The sequence below is a fragment of the Ilyonectria robusta genome, assembly GCF_021365365.1.
Source record: "Ilyonectria robusta strain PMI_751 chromosome Unknown BGZ61scaffold_10, whole genome shotgun sequence".
NCBI lineage: Eukaryota > Fungi > Ascomycota > Sordariomycetes > Hypocreales > Nectriaceae > Ilyonectria > Ilyonectria robusta.
In genome coordinates, this window is record NW_025764444.1 from 206,438 (window position 1) to 220,437 (window position 14,000).

Sequence of the window (14,000 nt, forward strand, 5' to 3'; positions counted from 1 at the left end):
TCCCGAAATCTGGACAAGAGCTGGGCCAGTCTCAGTCTTCCGGATCTCGTATACCCGGATGTCGCCCGAGAGGCGCAATATCCATTTGAAGAAGTACATCTTTTCGCCGGTGCGGACCCGGATCTCGCGCGAGATCCTGATCCCGTCTTTGATTTAGTGCAGTCTCCCTTCTAGTTCCGCGCCAACCCCAACCCCAGTCCGGGGCTGACTGCGCTGGTAATACCCTGTAACGACTGGAGGAAGTCGAGGAATTGCTCCTCATAAATGTAGGGCGAAAATTCCTCCCTTCCCTGCTCATCCGTCCGCCTATCCGTGCCTGTAGAGCTAACATCTGACACCTGAGACATCTGTATCCAATAAACGCCCAAATCTCAATTGTACAGCATAAATAATACTCTAAGTGGCATTTAAGTTCAAGTGCAGTCTTCACCAATACGGCAGTGATAATGATGATAATTTATTGACGCTATATGGGTATAGAATCCAACCAATCCCACATTCGGGCAAGACAATGTGCTGGCCAACTCCACAGATAGATAGAGGTATAATGCATCTCAAATTGGAGATATCGTTGGTCTAGATAGTAATGATTGATATATTAATAACTTACAGATGGAGAAATGTACGACTATGTCTATAAAATCTTTGCCTCTTGTCTTAGGCGAGATACACCTTCACTGCTCCTAGCTTCCCCGGAGCCATCCGCCGGATCAAACGTGCCGACACTGACGTTCACAGCGGGTAACTCCTATCGTCTCTCCTTGCATTCTTGTTCTTCCGAGAGAGACACCTTCACCGCTCTTGTCACTCCTATTCTCTCTTTGCCTTCTTGGTCTTCGGAACTCTTGCCAGCCAGTAAAACACCAACGCCATGGCGATGTTGAAAATGCAGTAGACCCACATGAACCCAAAGTTTCTCCATCTGTGGTCAAAGCTGACATTCACACTAGCCAAGAATTCGTTGGTATTAGACATTGCACAGTACTGGCAGTCCGTAGCGTCTGATTTGGCCAAGTAACCTCCTTCTCTGGATATGTAGTCGGCAGTGTACTCTCCGCAAGTCGTACCGTTCGGGGCAGCGAAGCGGATGAACTCGTTAGTGTTGCAGTACATGGGAGCATTGCCTAGTGATGTACCCAGGAAACTCTCGATGATGTAAGTGAAAGGATTGACGCGGTACATGAAGATCCAGAAGCCAGGGAGGGCGTCCGGTCCAGCGAGAACACTAAAAGCAATGTTAGTCGTCGTTCATGGTTTGATTTTCAATCTTCCTTCTTCTGGCAGATGGGAGCTTACCCGCAGAATGTGAACATCATGATCAAAAAGAGGTTCATAATGCCTCCAGCTATGTCGGCGGTTGGAACTCCTGCAATCATCAGGTGTGCAAACGTGCTGGCGAACATGAAGAATATCCAAAGTTGCAAGAACATTGTCATGCCTCGTGAATCGACACTGTCGGTCCATCTCGCATTCCTATAGAGACCGATAGGGAAGTACCAGCAGACGTAACAGAACACGGACATGAGCTGCCATCAAGTTAGCTATACTCCTTCAGTATCAATGGCGAGTTTACTTACCGAGTTCCAAGCAAGCTCAACGACAATATTGGCACTCATAAACGCCTTCCAAGAGTAGGCCTTGGAGGGACGCTCACGAGCCTCATACATGGTACGCTGATTGGCGAAAACGGGCATGATCTGATTGATCAGTTGTGGGAAAATGCTGAGAAAAATGAAAACGCCGAACATTTGGTTCAGAAGTCCGCGCTGGGTATTATCGCCGTTCAAGAACGACAAGCCAGTAAACAATGACTGTAATAGTTAGCAACCAAGTCTGTCTAAGTAAATTTCCTGCTGGTGAATTCTTACCGTGCCGATTGATAGAAGCAATTTCGAGTAGATATATCCAGGGCTTCGCCAGTACTGTTCAAAGACTCTCTTGGTCACCTGTCGATGCTGCTCGATAGAAGATGCGGCAAACTCCTTGTACATCGAAGGATCCTCGTTCGGCTGCTCGGAATTGGCCGAGGTTGCAAGCCCTTCGAGCTCCTTCTGAACCTGTTGATACTCAGAACTGCTTCGCCAGACCTCTGGCCAATCGATTTCCGTAGTGGCTCCAGGGGCTGCACCAATTACTTCCAGCATGTACTCGGCTGGGTTTGACTTTGCGGGAAGGTCGTGGGCTCCGTTGCGCGTGAAGTAGTCAACGAGAACTTTCGAATTCTTGCCAATGTCGCCGAAATAGATGGTTTTACCCTTGGATAAGAGCAAAAGACGATCGAACCTGTCGAATAGCATAGCAGACGGTTGATGGATAGTGCACAGGATAGCTTGACCATTCTTGGTCAACTTCTCCATCAGGTTGCAGATAGACCATGATGTCTGACTGTCCAAGCCTGAAGTAGGCTCATCGAAGAAGAGAAGAAGCTGAGGACGAGCGGCAAGTTCGACACCAATTGTCAGTCGCTTGCGCTGCTCAACATTGAGGCCTTCACCAGGCACGCCAATAACAGCATCGGCATATTCCTCCATATTAAGAAGACCAATAACTGTCTCCACATAATCGAGCTTTTCCTGGCGGCTATATTTCGGCGGTTGCCGAAGTAGGGCACTGAAAGCAAGAGCTTCGCGAACAGTCGAGGTGGGAAGATGGAGATCTTGCTGCTGCACGTAGCCAGTTTTCCGTTGGAAGGACTCATCCCGTAGCTTGCCGTTAACAAGCATGTCGCCTGTGACAACACCCATAGTGACACGACTAGCAAGAACGTCGAGAAGAGTAGTCTTACCAGCGCCAGAAGAACCCTGTGTTTATTGATCAGTGAAAGTGTACTCAACAGGATATTTGCAATTTCTTACCATTAGCGCCGTGAGAGTACCTGGCTTCACCCAGCCATCAACGTGATCCAAGATTGTACGAGGCTCTCCCTTGATCTTGATGTCATAACAGACATTCCTCCAGTGGAAGATAGAGGTCTGTTTTTCGACTTCAGCACCTGAGGTGTTACCGTCAGAGGTTTGTTGATGGGTTGAAGTAACTGGACCGCTCTCGAGATCACCAGCTGACTTCTTGAGGTTCTTCAACGCTTTGCGAACGTACACCAGCACCTCTCCTTTGGAACGCTCCGATGCAACATACTCCGTGGCCACAAGGTGCAGTACTGCGTAAAGAATCATGAAGGCGATCATGACGCCGAAGTTGCGCCATCTATGGGCGTTTTCGTACCCATAAGCAGTTTTGAGATACGCGGTGCCGCTAACGGTAGCTTGCCCAGGGACAGATCCTTGCGTGGCGCATGCTCTGCCGGCTGGTGAGACGTTGTCGTATCCTATACCAGACGGGATGTAGGTGGAACAGTCGAAGTCTCTACCGACGAATTCGTTGAGCATGACGGACTCAAGACCGTAGAATAGAGGGTTAGCCCAGCGAGCCCAGCTGATCCAACTTCGCATATACTGCACTGGAATAGTGAAACCGGTGTACAGGATCAAGCAAAGCAGGATAATGGCAGATGGTGCCATCGCCTGAGCAATGGATTTTGTGACAGATCCAATCAACCGGAAGAGCATCGACATGGTGAGAGTGGTCGAGAAGATTATAAGCAGGAAAAAGAAAAATGCTCCTGGTTCCCGGCGTAGATTTCCCATGAAATACATTGCGATATTCGTAAATAACGAATTCACAATCTTATAAGGTAGATCCACGACCATTGAAGAAAGAGCCTCGGCGCTTGGGTGATAGAGCGCGTACCTAGCATGTTTCTCGATGATCTTGCGTTTAGCATAAAGATTGATGATCTCCAAGATGCTACTGAATGCATTCATCAGGATGAGGAAGAACAAGAGGACGGCGCGACTCTGCAAGGATGATGTTGTCCCGGGCAAGTTGTAGAAAATGCTGCTAATGATGATTGCCTGAAGGAGGTTGGTGACGAGCATGGTGATAGTCAGACTCGGGTCTGTCCGGAGCATCAAGAAGCTTCGCCCCATGGTCAGATTCATCTGCTGCAGATACGACAAGGTGAATGGCGACTTGACGCGTTGAGCAGAGGACTGATCCATCCGTCGCGACTCAAGGAATTTGTCGTAGTGTTCTCCGTGGAAAGGATGTCGGACGACATAATCCTCAATTTCTTCCATCAGCAGTTCTCGATCACGGCTCTGTTTCCACATCTGGGCAAATTCTTCTGGGCTTCGAGGTGTTTTGTCGTCCCACCCAGGGCGAACGATTCGTTCCGACGGACTTGTCATGGACGTCAGGAAATCGGCGGTGGTTTGTTGCTCTGGGCAGACAAAGCCAAGCTCCTCGAAGTATTCCTTGGCCCTGCCAGCTTTGCCAAAGAAGATCTGTCGGCCTTTGTACAAGACAAGAACCTTTTCGAAAAGCTTTCAAAGTATTAGCATAGGTTCGTAAATAGGGAATGCTTCTGTCTACTCACATCATAGGCATCCTGAGGTGCTTGATAGATGGCAACGAATGAAGTGCAACCCATAACATCGGCCTGGGTCCTCAGTGTGCGGCAAAACTCCACTGCGTTTGCACTATCGAGACCTCTGGTGCTATTATCCCAGCATTGCAATGGGGAATAGCTTAGCGAAGCTTCGGCAATTGTAACTCGCTTCCTCTCGCCTCCGCTGACACCTCGAACAAAGTCATTACCAACGCGGGTATTCTTGGTGTGTGATATGCCGAACATGGCCATAATCACGTCCCGGAGATGCCCGATATATTCCTTCCGATTGATTCCAGCAGGGATGTTCTTAGGGCATCGGGCGGCAGCCGCAAAGTAGAGGGTATCACCAACCGTAAGTTGTGGAAAATGGTGATCGACCTCTGCAGTGTATATGGCTTCGCCTCGGAATGCGGTTTGGATCTGCTCGGGATGGATGCCTTGGTAATTCACTGTAGACTTCGATTCGATATGGAACCCATGGGTGTCGCCAGCGATGGTCTTGAGGAAGGTCGAACAGCCTGAGCCGGGAGGGCCCAGCACGCAAAGCATCTCTCCACTGTGCACAACGCCCTCCAGATCGTGCAAGATATCAACACGTTTCTGGCTTCTGTTGAGCAGCTTCTTCGCCAATGTGCCAGCATCCAAGAAGATGTTGCCCACGCTCTTCTGGAAGTCGGTATCCGAGCCAAAGCCGTAGACGTTGAGGTTCTTGAAAGCAACGCCGGTGGTCTTGGGTGGAGTGCCTCCGAGCGACTCCGTCCTGGCTTTGAAGAATGCCTTGGCCCATTTCTTCGCGTTGAACTTTGGACTGTTGGGATCTAACGGTCCGTCTCCAGCGAGAGGAAAAAGGGATGCTGAACCACCTTGCTGGGATTGAGTAGTCAACCTCCTGGCGAGTTGAAGGACCTCATCGTGTACCTGTTCTTCTCCCTTGTCGATGACGTTCGTCTGGTTCGGGTTGTCAATGTTGGTGATTGAGGAATTGTACGACCCTCGGGCAGAGGTTGGCTTCTCCGCCTTGGAATCCATCTCGTCTTCGCCACGTATCGTGTCGCTCGAGATTTGACGAAAGTAAACTGCGCAGCCGGAGTGAAAGGAAGTTTATGAAAATTGGAAATTGAATGAGAGTGACTGGAAAAGTCGGATTATACACGTTCGGCTCCCATCTGGTCGTTGAGCTTGCCAGAATCGGTGACTCTAACAAGGCGAGCGAGACGCCCTTAAGATATACAAACCTCTACGCCACCATCATATCACAACACCAGAATCCGGAACGCGTCGAGACTTGCTCATTTGCCACGCCGGCAATTGTGGGACGGGGTTATATTTGTGGGACGGCATTGCGACTGTGGGACGGGCATATAAATGTGGGACGGACTTTCGGCTTCGACGGGCATCTCGATATCAAGACTTCATCCAATGAATACCCCGGCCTCGTTCCGCGAAGGTTATCACATCAGTCTCCACTCCATCCTTGCAAATTCCCCCGGATGGACTTTTCAACTTGTCCGCCCTCCGAAGCGCGAAGACCGACCCGACGACTCACTGTTGGAGCGCGCCGGAGACCGATCGGGGGAAAAAGCAGGAAGGACTTGAAAATAGACGCTCATTGTTCTAGAAGTTTACGGCTTTAGGCATCGTGAAACCCATTCCTCATGCCGTCATCGCATCTCGGCAAATAAAGAAGAGCGGCATTATTCAGCTAAAGTTTTTAGGCCCTACAAGACAACCCCAGTCACTTTCAAGCCCATCGGATCCCGGAGAGCGAGCCTTATGCCTAAGCGATGCCTTACACTGCCTCAAAAGCATTGATAATCTCCTGGGTCCGATTGCCCTTCTATTCCTCATCCGTGTGCTTCCCAATACGAAACCGAAACCCCGTGGACTTTTCTTGAAGCCCGACTCTAAAGCTCTCTCTAGCACTACTCCTCTATGGACCCCATCAAGCAAGCGAGCCAGGATCTGAATGGGCTGGCGGTAAGTTTGACGGGACTCAATCCCCGGTCTAGAGTTCTCCTTTCCCTTATCATCCATCTCTCCTCCGCAAACACTTGGCATTCTGACGCAATTACCAAACAGTGTCTCGGCTGCAAGGCTCGAAAGGTAAGAACTGACCTCCCTGCCTCTCATCCCCACCTTGGCCAACGGCATCCGCTATTGGTCATTCAGTGACGCGGCCGCATATGGATTTGATCATCAGCTTACAACAACAACACCAGAATCGCTGCAATCGTATAAAGCCGACCTGCGATGGATGCTTCGCTCGACATCTAACATGTGTCTATCCTGATCGGCGGAAAAGGAAAAAGTCAAGCGCCACTACGCTACAGTCCCAACAGGCGTATGTGCCATTCTCCATGTAGTTTCTTCCGCTAGCTGGCCTGTTCACGGAGGCTTGCGCCGTCTTTAAGCGGCCGCCATTGATTGCACATCTAACCTCTCTTGTCAGAAGCAGTCATCGATCAGCTCTTTTCGAGAGACTGCAACAGATCGAGACAGAATGCTCCCGACTCATGACTGCATCACCGCCGGCTGGGTCCCGGAGGGGATCTATCGCCACCGACACTCCTGGCTTCGGAATTCACTGTAGTGTTCCTCCGCTGCTGTCAACACAGTCACCTGGCGCGCAGTCCACGATATCTTGGACATCGAGAACCGAGACCGAGACCGAGACCATCGCAGAAGAGCCAAACTCCAGTTGCTCAACCCATTGTCCAGCTACACCTGCGAACGTACCAACCCTCCTCAAACAAGCCCTAGAACAAGTTCTAGATCTCAAACGGCAAAGCTTCAGCAAAGAGACTACATATCTGGACAGCTCTATCCCGCCAGAGCTTTCCAAAGCCTTCATTGCAAGTAAGGACTTGACCATCTCAGCCCACTAGCTTCTTTCATTACTCACTCTGGTGCTGAAGCCCGGTTGGCCTCGATTGACAAAATACATAGACTTTTTCAAGCACTACAAGATCGACACATTCCCGGGATTTATCAATGTCAAGCTTATGCAGCTGATTCCAGACATTGTCGACATACCGGAGATCAGTATCGACCCAGCTGCGCTTGTTCTCTACTACAGTATCCTCTACCACGGGTCCTTACCGGCTCCAGCCGTAATGGCGGAACGAGGGAACGGCATACCTGACAGAATGTATCGTTGTTGTCTACGTATCGTACCGTCGTGGCAGAGACAAATTGCAGGAACCAAGACAGATCTAATCACTGCCATTCTTGTCGTATGTAACCTCGAAGATATGAACCCTTTCTCTAAACAGATATCAAGTCCACTAACTATTTATTTCCAGATGCGAGCCTCTTTTCAACAGTGTGACTTCAAACGTAGCTGGGATATGTATAAGATTGTATGCCAGTGCGTACAAACGCTGAACATGCACAACATTGATCAGAGTCTTTCCAATACGCTGATGAACCCCGAGCTTCTTTCAGATGAGCCAGACCACCACAGGCAGGGGCTTTGGGCGTTGGTGTTAGTGGACCTGTTCTTCCGGCTGCTACACGATAAACCTGCCATTATGACCGCCAACTTGACTGAATGGCGCGTCAATCTGCCCTGGCTATCTGCAAACCCTGAATCGACGGAACATGTGGTTCCTACACTAGTGTTCATCGTAAAGTCGCGACTGACTTTTCTTCTCCTTCGTTTCTTTGAGATATTTGATCAAGACAGAAAAGACAAGAACAGTACGATCAAACATGTTACGGGACTTTGTACAGAGATAGAAGATTTATTCGAAGAATGGTCCGTGGTGAGTTTGTCTCCTATTCCTGCCCTCTTCCTATTCCCTCGTCGAAGAAGAATACATTGGTTACGCCTGAGAAATCCGATTTGACTAACCGGTCATACCACAAACAGAGAGACTCAATGACAAAACACGAGGAAGTCCACGCTTACTGGTGGATGCTATACGACCTATTAGCCACGGGATACTGCGCTATGATGATGATGGTACACAAAATAGCCAACTTTCCATCTGACCATTCTGGAGCACGTCGAGTGAGTGAGGATGCGTCTACCACTCTTTTATCGGTTCATATCGCACGCCGTGTCATGGATCTCGTTCGACTTAGCCTAGGAAGGTATCCGAGCCCGGCAGCCGCGTGCAACGTGTTTGGCGCATTCCGCTGCTGTATTGCATACGGCTATTTAGCCAGACATCTCTTTCAGAGCGACCCTCGAGAGCCTGGCTCTACAGCAGAGACCGACATAAAGTTGCTGGAGCAGGTTGCTGAGAGCATGAGTACTATATCAAAAATGGATGAAGACATTTTGCCCCTGGTGCGGACGCTTTATGAACTGAATAGAGCTATTCATGCCAGATGGGAAGAAAGGACGGGAGTCTCCCTCTAGCTCTAGGGAGGTAGGGGCGTGTGGTTGTTTAACATACCTATCAGGAAGGATGAGAAGCGACAGTTCATGTTTTAATGACTTGGTAGGAGAGGGGCTGGCTTGAGCAATGTTTTAAAGAGCTGATGTTGGCTATTGAGCGGGCCCTCTAGTTATCAACCGAAGATTCCAACTATTCCTACCAAACCCATGATTCTACCTTGCTATAATGCTTTGTTCCAATATCTCGACGCAGATGTCCGTGGGCGGTGAGGAACAAACGGGGGTCATCATTCGTGTGACATTGCCTATCCGAAGTGTATGCAGATGGCGTAGATAACTGTCCTCAGCTCATCAGGAGTCCCCCTTACATGACAAGAACACGGTGGCACATTCATATCTGATTGTATTCATAAGGTCGCGGAGATTGGCTATTTTATGGAGCCATCATATACAGTGATATCGGCTGAGGCGTGTTGATCACGCAGGACCCAATGACTTGCATCGTACTCGCGATTAGGCATACCTCGGCAGATCCAAGATTATTCAGCCAGACTATCAAGGCAAAAAATGCAAGAAGTAGTCGGTGTTACAATGGGAATTGCCCAGCATTTCCATAAAACGGTCGCGGGTAGCGGTCTGGTCAACTTTTATGGTGCCAAACCCCTTCTGGTCCAGTAACAGGCAAAAGGGAATATCCGCCGCATCCAGCTTGCGTTTATCATCCAGTTTCCCCTCTCAATCTGGCAATATCGCCGGTCTATGACAGGGTACTCAATTTGATTAAGAAACCAGCATCTAGCGGGCCAAGAATTACTCAGACGTACCAGCGCAGGCTACTTCGAGTTAGCGCTACGACAACTCCGAGCGTCTCGGGATCCGTGAGACCCGTTTTCCGAGAGAATCCCTTTTCTCCAAGCCTCGGACAAGAAGGGCTGTCAACATATGGTCGGACTTATAGAATCTCCAGTCCGAATCCGAACATCCCGTCCACATATCGGGCCGATAAGGCCGGATACAGTCATCGAAATGCTACTACATTTGACACTCCTGAGACTGCTAAATGCGATTTACTTTAGGGCTGTAAATGCCTTTGGGTGCTTACGGGCTAGGTGCGCATTCTAAGCTTGCGAGTAGTGGTGTGTTGAAATACAGGGTTTGGAGCTTATGCAGCCTATTACTAAACGGCAATTTACAAATTAAATATAATAAAAAAGATTACTTAATATTCTATAGATACCTATCTTAAGAACCTTCTCACCATATTTTATTTTATTCTGTACTATTTTAAATACAATTTATTATCTTTATATTTAATAAAATTATACCTACCCTGTAGCACCTTTCCATTTTTAGCTACCTACCCTACGAGTACGTATCCATTGGGGGAAAAATAGCGCTTGTGGGTGCCCATGGGTACCCAATTTCACGCCCTAAATTCCACTTCGCTGCGCTACAAAATACTTAGCATTCAACACGTTCCGCAAATTAAACGGCTTTCACGCTGATTTTCGCGTTTTTCGGACTTCTCTTAACCTCAGAGACAACTGCCAAAATGGATATCATAAAGGTCGCGAAAGTCTCCAGAATCATCAATGTCTCAATTAGCCGCGTTTGGGATATCGCGTGGTCATTCGGATGCGAGGCCCTTCGGTTCCCCAGCGTCGTCACGTCATCGCTAGAAGGCTACGGTGTGGGGCCTATCGGACTTTATGGCTCGACAGAAAATCGGCCTTCAAGGGTCAGGCCAAGCCTGTCCGAGAGCGCTTGGAAGGATGTGATCCAGCTACTCACACAATTCGCTATCGGATTTTTGACGGCATACTGGAAGGTGGTGCTTCCTTGTTACGCTTTCCCTAGTTGATGTAGACGAGAAAACAAGGTCCACATGGATTGGAGAGACGGAATCTATCCAGGGCGATCAAGTAGTAGGTCCAAAGGCGGCCCTGGAACAAATATACCACGAATGAATAGCTGCTGTTGACGAGCGTGTTCAAGAGTAATGAGAAGCTGGATATGATGTTCCGGTAAACAACATAGGGTAGGTAGGATGTGACAGTCACGAAAGCCGGCGATAAGTCTGTTTTACTTCCGTGACTGTGACGTTTCTACGGATATGTAATAACCTCATCAACGCATCACGGGTACAAAGTCTAGCTAACCCTATATTGAAGGAAAATATTATATAAGCAAGCTAAATAGAAGAAGATATGTTATTTGATAAGCCCTGTGTCTGTATTTATTTAAGGTTTAGTCAGATTTCATGAGACTTATTCTTGTTTGATCATCGAGGTCATTGGTGCTGTGAACAATCATCAAGACTCACGTGCATTATGTGCAGAGGATGACGAAGAAGATAGAGATAAGGACGGGCGACAAGGATAATAGAAGTATATCACCGTACACATGCCATCTCTGGTAGTTGTCCTGGATCGCCACATCGAAGGTGCGAAAACTTAGAGCGCCCTCCGCGTCGTTAACTCATTCATGCAGACCGCATCAACGACTAAGAGATTTCGTTACCCTAGAACTTTCGCGCCACGACCACCTTTAACCGGGATTTCCGTCTCACTTCGATCAGAAATTAGTATATCCAATTATATCTGTTTACCAGCCGGCACTGGACAGACATAGTGTGAAGTTGGTGGATTTTCAATACTTTTGGCATGTGATTTTAGCTCTCTTATTGAACAGCAATATTGTCATTCCTGGCTTAGCCCCCACATCGCTGAGCTGCAAACTATTTACTCCGGAACTCGGCTTGAGTTTGGTTGCTCGTTCACGCTCCCCTAACGCGGGGTAGTTGGCCTATTTCGAATGGTGGGGATACTTCAACATCACTAACCAAGATAGGGAGTCCTAAGGTCCGGGAATGACGGCTCATCGAGAGCCGATTGGAGAAGACAATTGATCAGATCTGCACCCCAGCTTCAACCCCAGGAGTAAAGCCGAGCCGGCCGATCTTGACTTTATCCAGCCGCCGTGGCCTCCCAAATACGGCTTCCAGATGGCGGGGCTTCGGCATTTGGTGGGGCCAAGTGCAAATAACCCCGGAATACAGCTCGAGTTTGGCTGGTCATTCGCGCTGCTGTGGCGTAGGGTGGTTGACACTATTTACCTGGTGTGGGCATTTAGATCACACTATCCAAGGCAGGGAGTCCCAACGGCTAGGTGACAACGGCTCATCTAGAGCCGATTGGAGAAAACTAGAGGGCAAGGCGAACTGGCTACTCTTGACTTTGTTCAGTCGTCGCGGCTTAACGTCGAAGGTCCCAACTGTGTCGACATGAACACGTTTAAAGAAGATATATAAACCAGTCAACGAACCCCATTGTACTTGACTCAATCCCAACAAGCTCACTCAAATCCTTTGTTGTCTTGTCTTGACGTGGTACAGCTTGAGACCCGAGTATGGCATCTTTTGTTTTCGGTATTGCCGCTACGGCATTATTTTCCTCGGCATCTGCTGCCACGGTGCGTCGCTCAACGCCCTCCCTGGGCAATGTCTGCACCAAGGAATACGTAGCAGCTCACCTTCCCAAAGATGGCTTCTACAACGGCCTCAGCTTCGACAGCTCTGCAGTAACGGCCAATGCAGTCACGAATGCTTCCGTTTCTGGAAATGTCATGTATCCGGACGCCAACTTCGACTACTGCAACGTGACTCTAACCTTTTCGCATGACGGTCGCGACGACGACACGGTCAAGTTGACCGCGTGGCTTCCGGCTCCCCGGGACTTCAAGAACCGCTACCTTGCTACCGGCGGTGGCGGCTACGCCATCATGGGGTCTCAATCCCTTCCAGGCGGCGTCATGTACGGTGCCGCTACAACGCTTACTGATGGTGGCTTTGGCGCGGATGCTTCCAATGTCCTTCCTCAGTTCCTGGATGCCAATGGAACTCAAGACTGGACCAAGATATACGCCTTTGGGTACAAGGCAATCCACGACCAAATCCTCGTCGGCAAGGCATTCGCCAAACTGTTCTACAACATGACTGCCGATGACAAGCTCTACTCATACTATCAGGGCTGCTCTGAGGGTGGTCGCGAGGGCTGGAGCCAGGTCCAGCGCTTTACGGATCTTGACGGTGCCGTTATCGGCGCTCCCGCATTCCGCTTCGCTTTCCAGCAAGTGCAGCACCTATACGCAGGCGTCGTCGAGCAAACAATGGGCTACTATCCACCTCCTTGTGAGCTCCTTGCCATCATGAATGCCACCATCAAGGCCTGTGACGCGCTCGATGGCCGAGAAGATGGCGTCGTTTCCCGCAATGACCTGTGCAACTTCCATTTCGACATCGATTCCACCCTGGGCACGTCGTACTCGTGCGCCGCAACTTCCAGTACCCCCGCTCAATCTGGCAAGGTGTCGGCCAAGGCCATCAAAGTGGCCAAAAAGATCCTCGAAGGCCTTCACACCAGTGACGGGAAGCGCGCTTATTTCACATACACTCAGTCTAGCACCTGGACTGATGCCCAGACGACCTGGAACAAAGCTACCCAATCCTGGACCATGACGCCGACTGGGCTGGGTGGAACTTTTGTCGAGACATTGCTCAAACTTTTGAAAGTCTCTAGTTACAACATGCCCAACTTGGACGGCGTCACCTATGACACCCTGCGAGACTGGATCTGGGATGGCTGGAATCAGTATAATGATGTACTCATGACCAACTGGCCTGACCTAAGCCGCTACCGCGACTCTGGAGCTAAAATCTTGCATTACCATGGAGAATCCGACTTTAGCATTCCCACGGCCTCTTCGGTCCGGTATTGGGAGTCTGTCCGGTCCGTTCTCTACCCAAACCTGAGCTACAAGGAGGGTGCCGCAGCCATGGATGAATTTTACCGCCTCTTCTTAGTCCCGGGAGGCTCGCACTGTTCGACCAACGCCTACGAGCCCAATGGACCGTGGCCACAGACTAACTTGGCTGTCATGATTGACTGGGTTGAGAGGGGTGTGGATCCCAAGACGCTGAATGCTACTGTGCTGCAGGGCAAGGATAAGGGAACCAATCAGCAGATTTGTGGATGGCCTCTTCGGCCTTTGTGGACCAACGGAGGGAAGAAGATGAACTGTGTCTATGACCAGAAGTCTATCGATAACTGGCACTACGATCTGGATGCCTTCCCTATGCCTGTTTACTAATTCTGTAGTTTAGAGACAGTCTAGCTTGCAATGTGGAGCTGCCAGGAAATCCACAGT

The 14,000-nt window shown here is 49.5% G+C and overlaps 4 protein-coding genes across 4 annotated transcripts; 3 read left to right on the top strand and 1 right to left on the bottom strand.

The window, feature by feature from the left end:
• Positions 1-578: 578 nt before the first annotated feature.
• Positions 579-5,697, bottom strand: BGZ61DRAFT_506203 (ABC-2 type transporter-domain-containing protein). Its single transcript, XM_046251857.1, has 6 exons — positions 4,436-5,697; positions 2,856-4,382; positions 1,869-2,801; positions 1,578-1,811; positions 1,297-1,526; positions 579-1,225 (listed from the first exon to the last, which is right to left on the bottom strand). Exons 1-6 carry the CDS (start codon positions 5,477-5,479, stop codon positions 811-813), a joined length of 4,383 nt encoding a protein of 1,460 aa, XP_046104047.1. The 5' UTR covers positions 5,480-5,697; the 3' UTR covers positions 579-810.
• A 1,266-nt stretch (positions 5,698-6,963) lies between these two features.
• On the top strand, positions 6,964-8,816 carry BGZ61DRAFT_352666 (uncharacterized protein; the record flags this gene model as incomplete). The annotated part of the gene is made up of 4 exons (XM_046240449.1): positions 6,964-7,306; positions 7,397-7,683; positions 7,753-8,214; positions 8,322-8,816. The coding sequence occupies 4 exons, from the start codon at positions 6,964-6,966 to the stop codon at positions 8,814-8,816; spliced, it is 1,587 nt and encodes a 528-aa protein (XP_046104048.1).
• Positions 8,817-10,276: 1,460 nt separating this feature from the next.
• Positions 10,277-10,764, top strand: BGZ61DRAFT_31383 (uncharacterized protein). The gene has a single exon (XM_046238848.1). It carries the CDS (start codon positions 10,348-10,350, stop codon positions 10,654-10,656), a length of 309 nt encoding a protein of 102 aa, XP_046104049.1. The 5' UTR covers positions 10,277-10,347; the 3' UTR covers positions 10,657-10,764.
• Positions 10,765-12,203: 1,439 nt separating this feature from the next.
• BGZ61DRAFT_478030 (Tannase/feruloyl esterase) lies at positions 12,204-13,943 on the top strand (the record flags this gene model as incomplete). The annotated part of the gene is made up of 1 exon (XM_046248965.1): positions 12,204-13,943. The coding sequence occupies one exon, from the start codon at positions 12,204-12,206 to the stop codon at positions 13,941-13,943; it is 1,740 nt and encodes a 579-aa protein (XP_046104050.1).
• Between the last annotated feature and the right edge of the window lie 57 nt (positions 13,944-14,000).

What these genes read in the sequence shown, in the direction of transcription:
- BGZ61DRAFT_31383 (XM_046238848.1), top strand. Translation starts at nt 10,348, where the DNA reads ATGGATATCATAAAGGTCGCGAAAGTCTCCAGAATCATCAATGTCTCA.
- BGZ61DRAFT_506203 (XM_046251857.1), bottom strand. Translation starts at nt 5,479, where the DNA reads ATGGATTCCAAGGCGGAGAAGCCAACCTCTGCCCGAGGGTCGTACAAT. An exon ending in GTACTCTCACGGCGCTAATG is followed by an intron (nt 2,802 to 2,855) that starts GTAAGAAATTGC and finishes CAATAAACACAG; the next exon opens with GGTTCTTCTGGCGCTGGTAA. An exon ending in ATGATGTTCACATTCTGCGG is followed by an intron (nt 1,226 to 1,296) that starts GTAAGCTCCCAT and finishes CATTGCTTTTAG; the next exon opens with TGTTCTCGCTGGACCGGACG.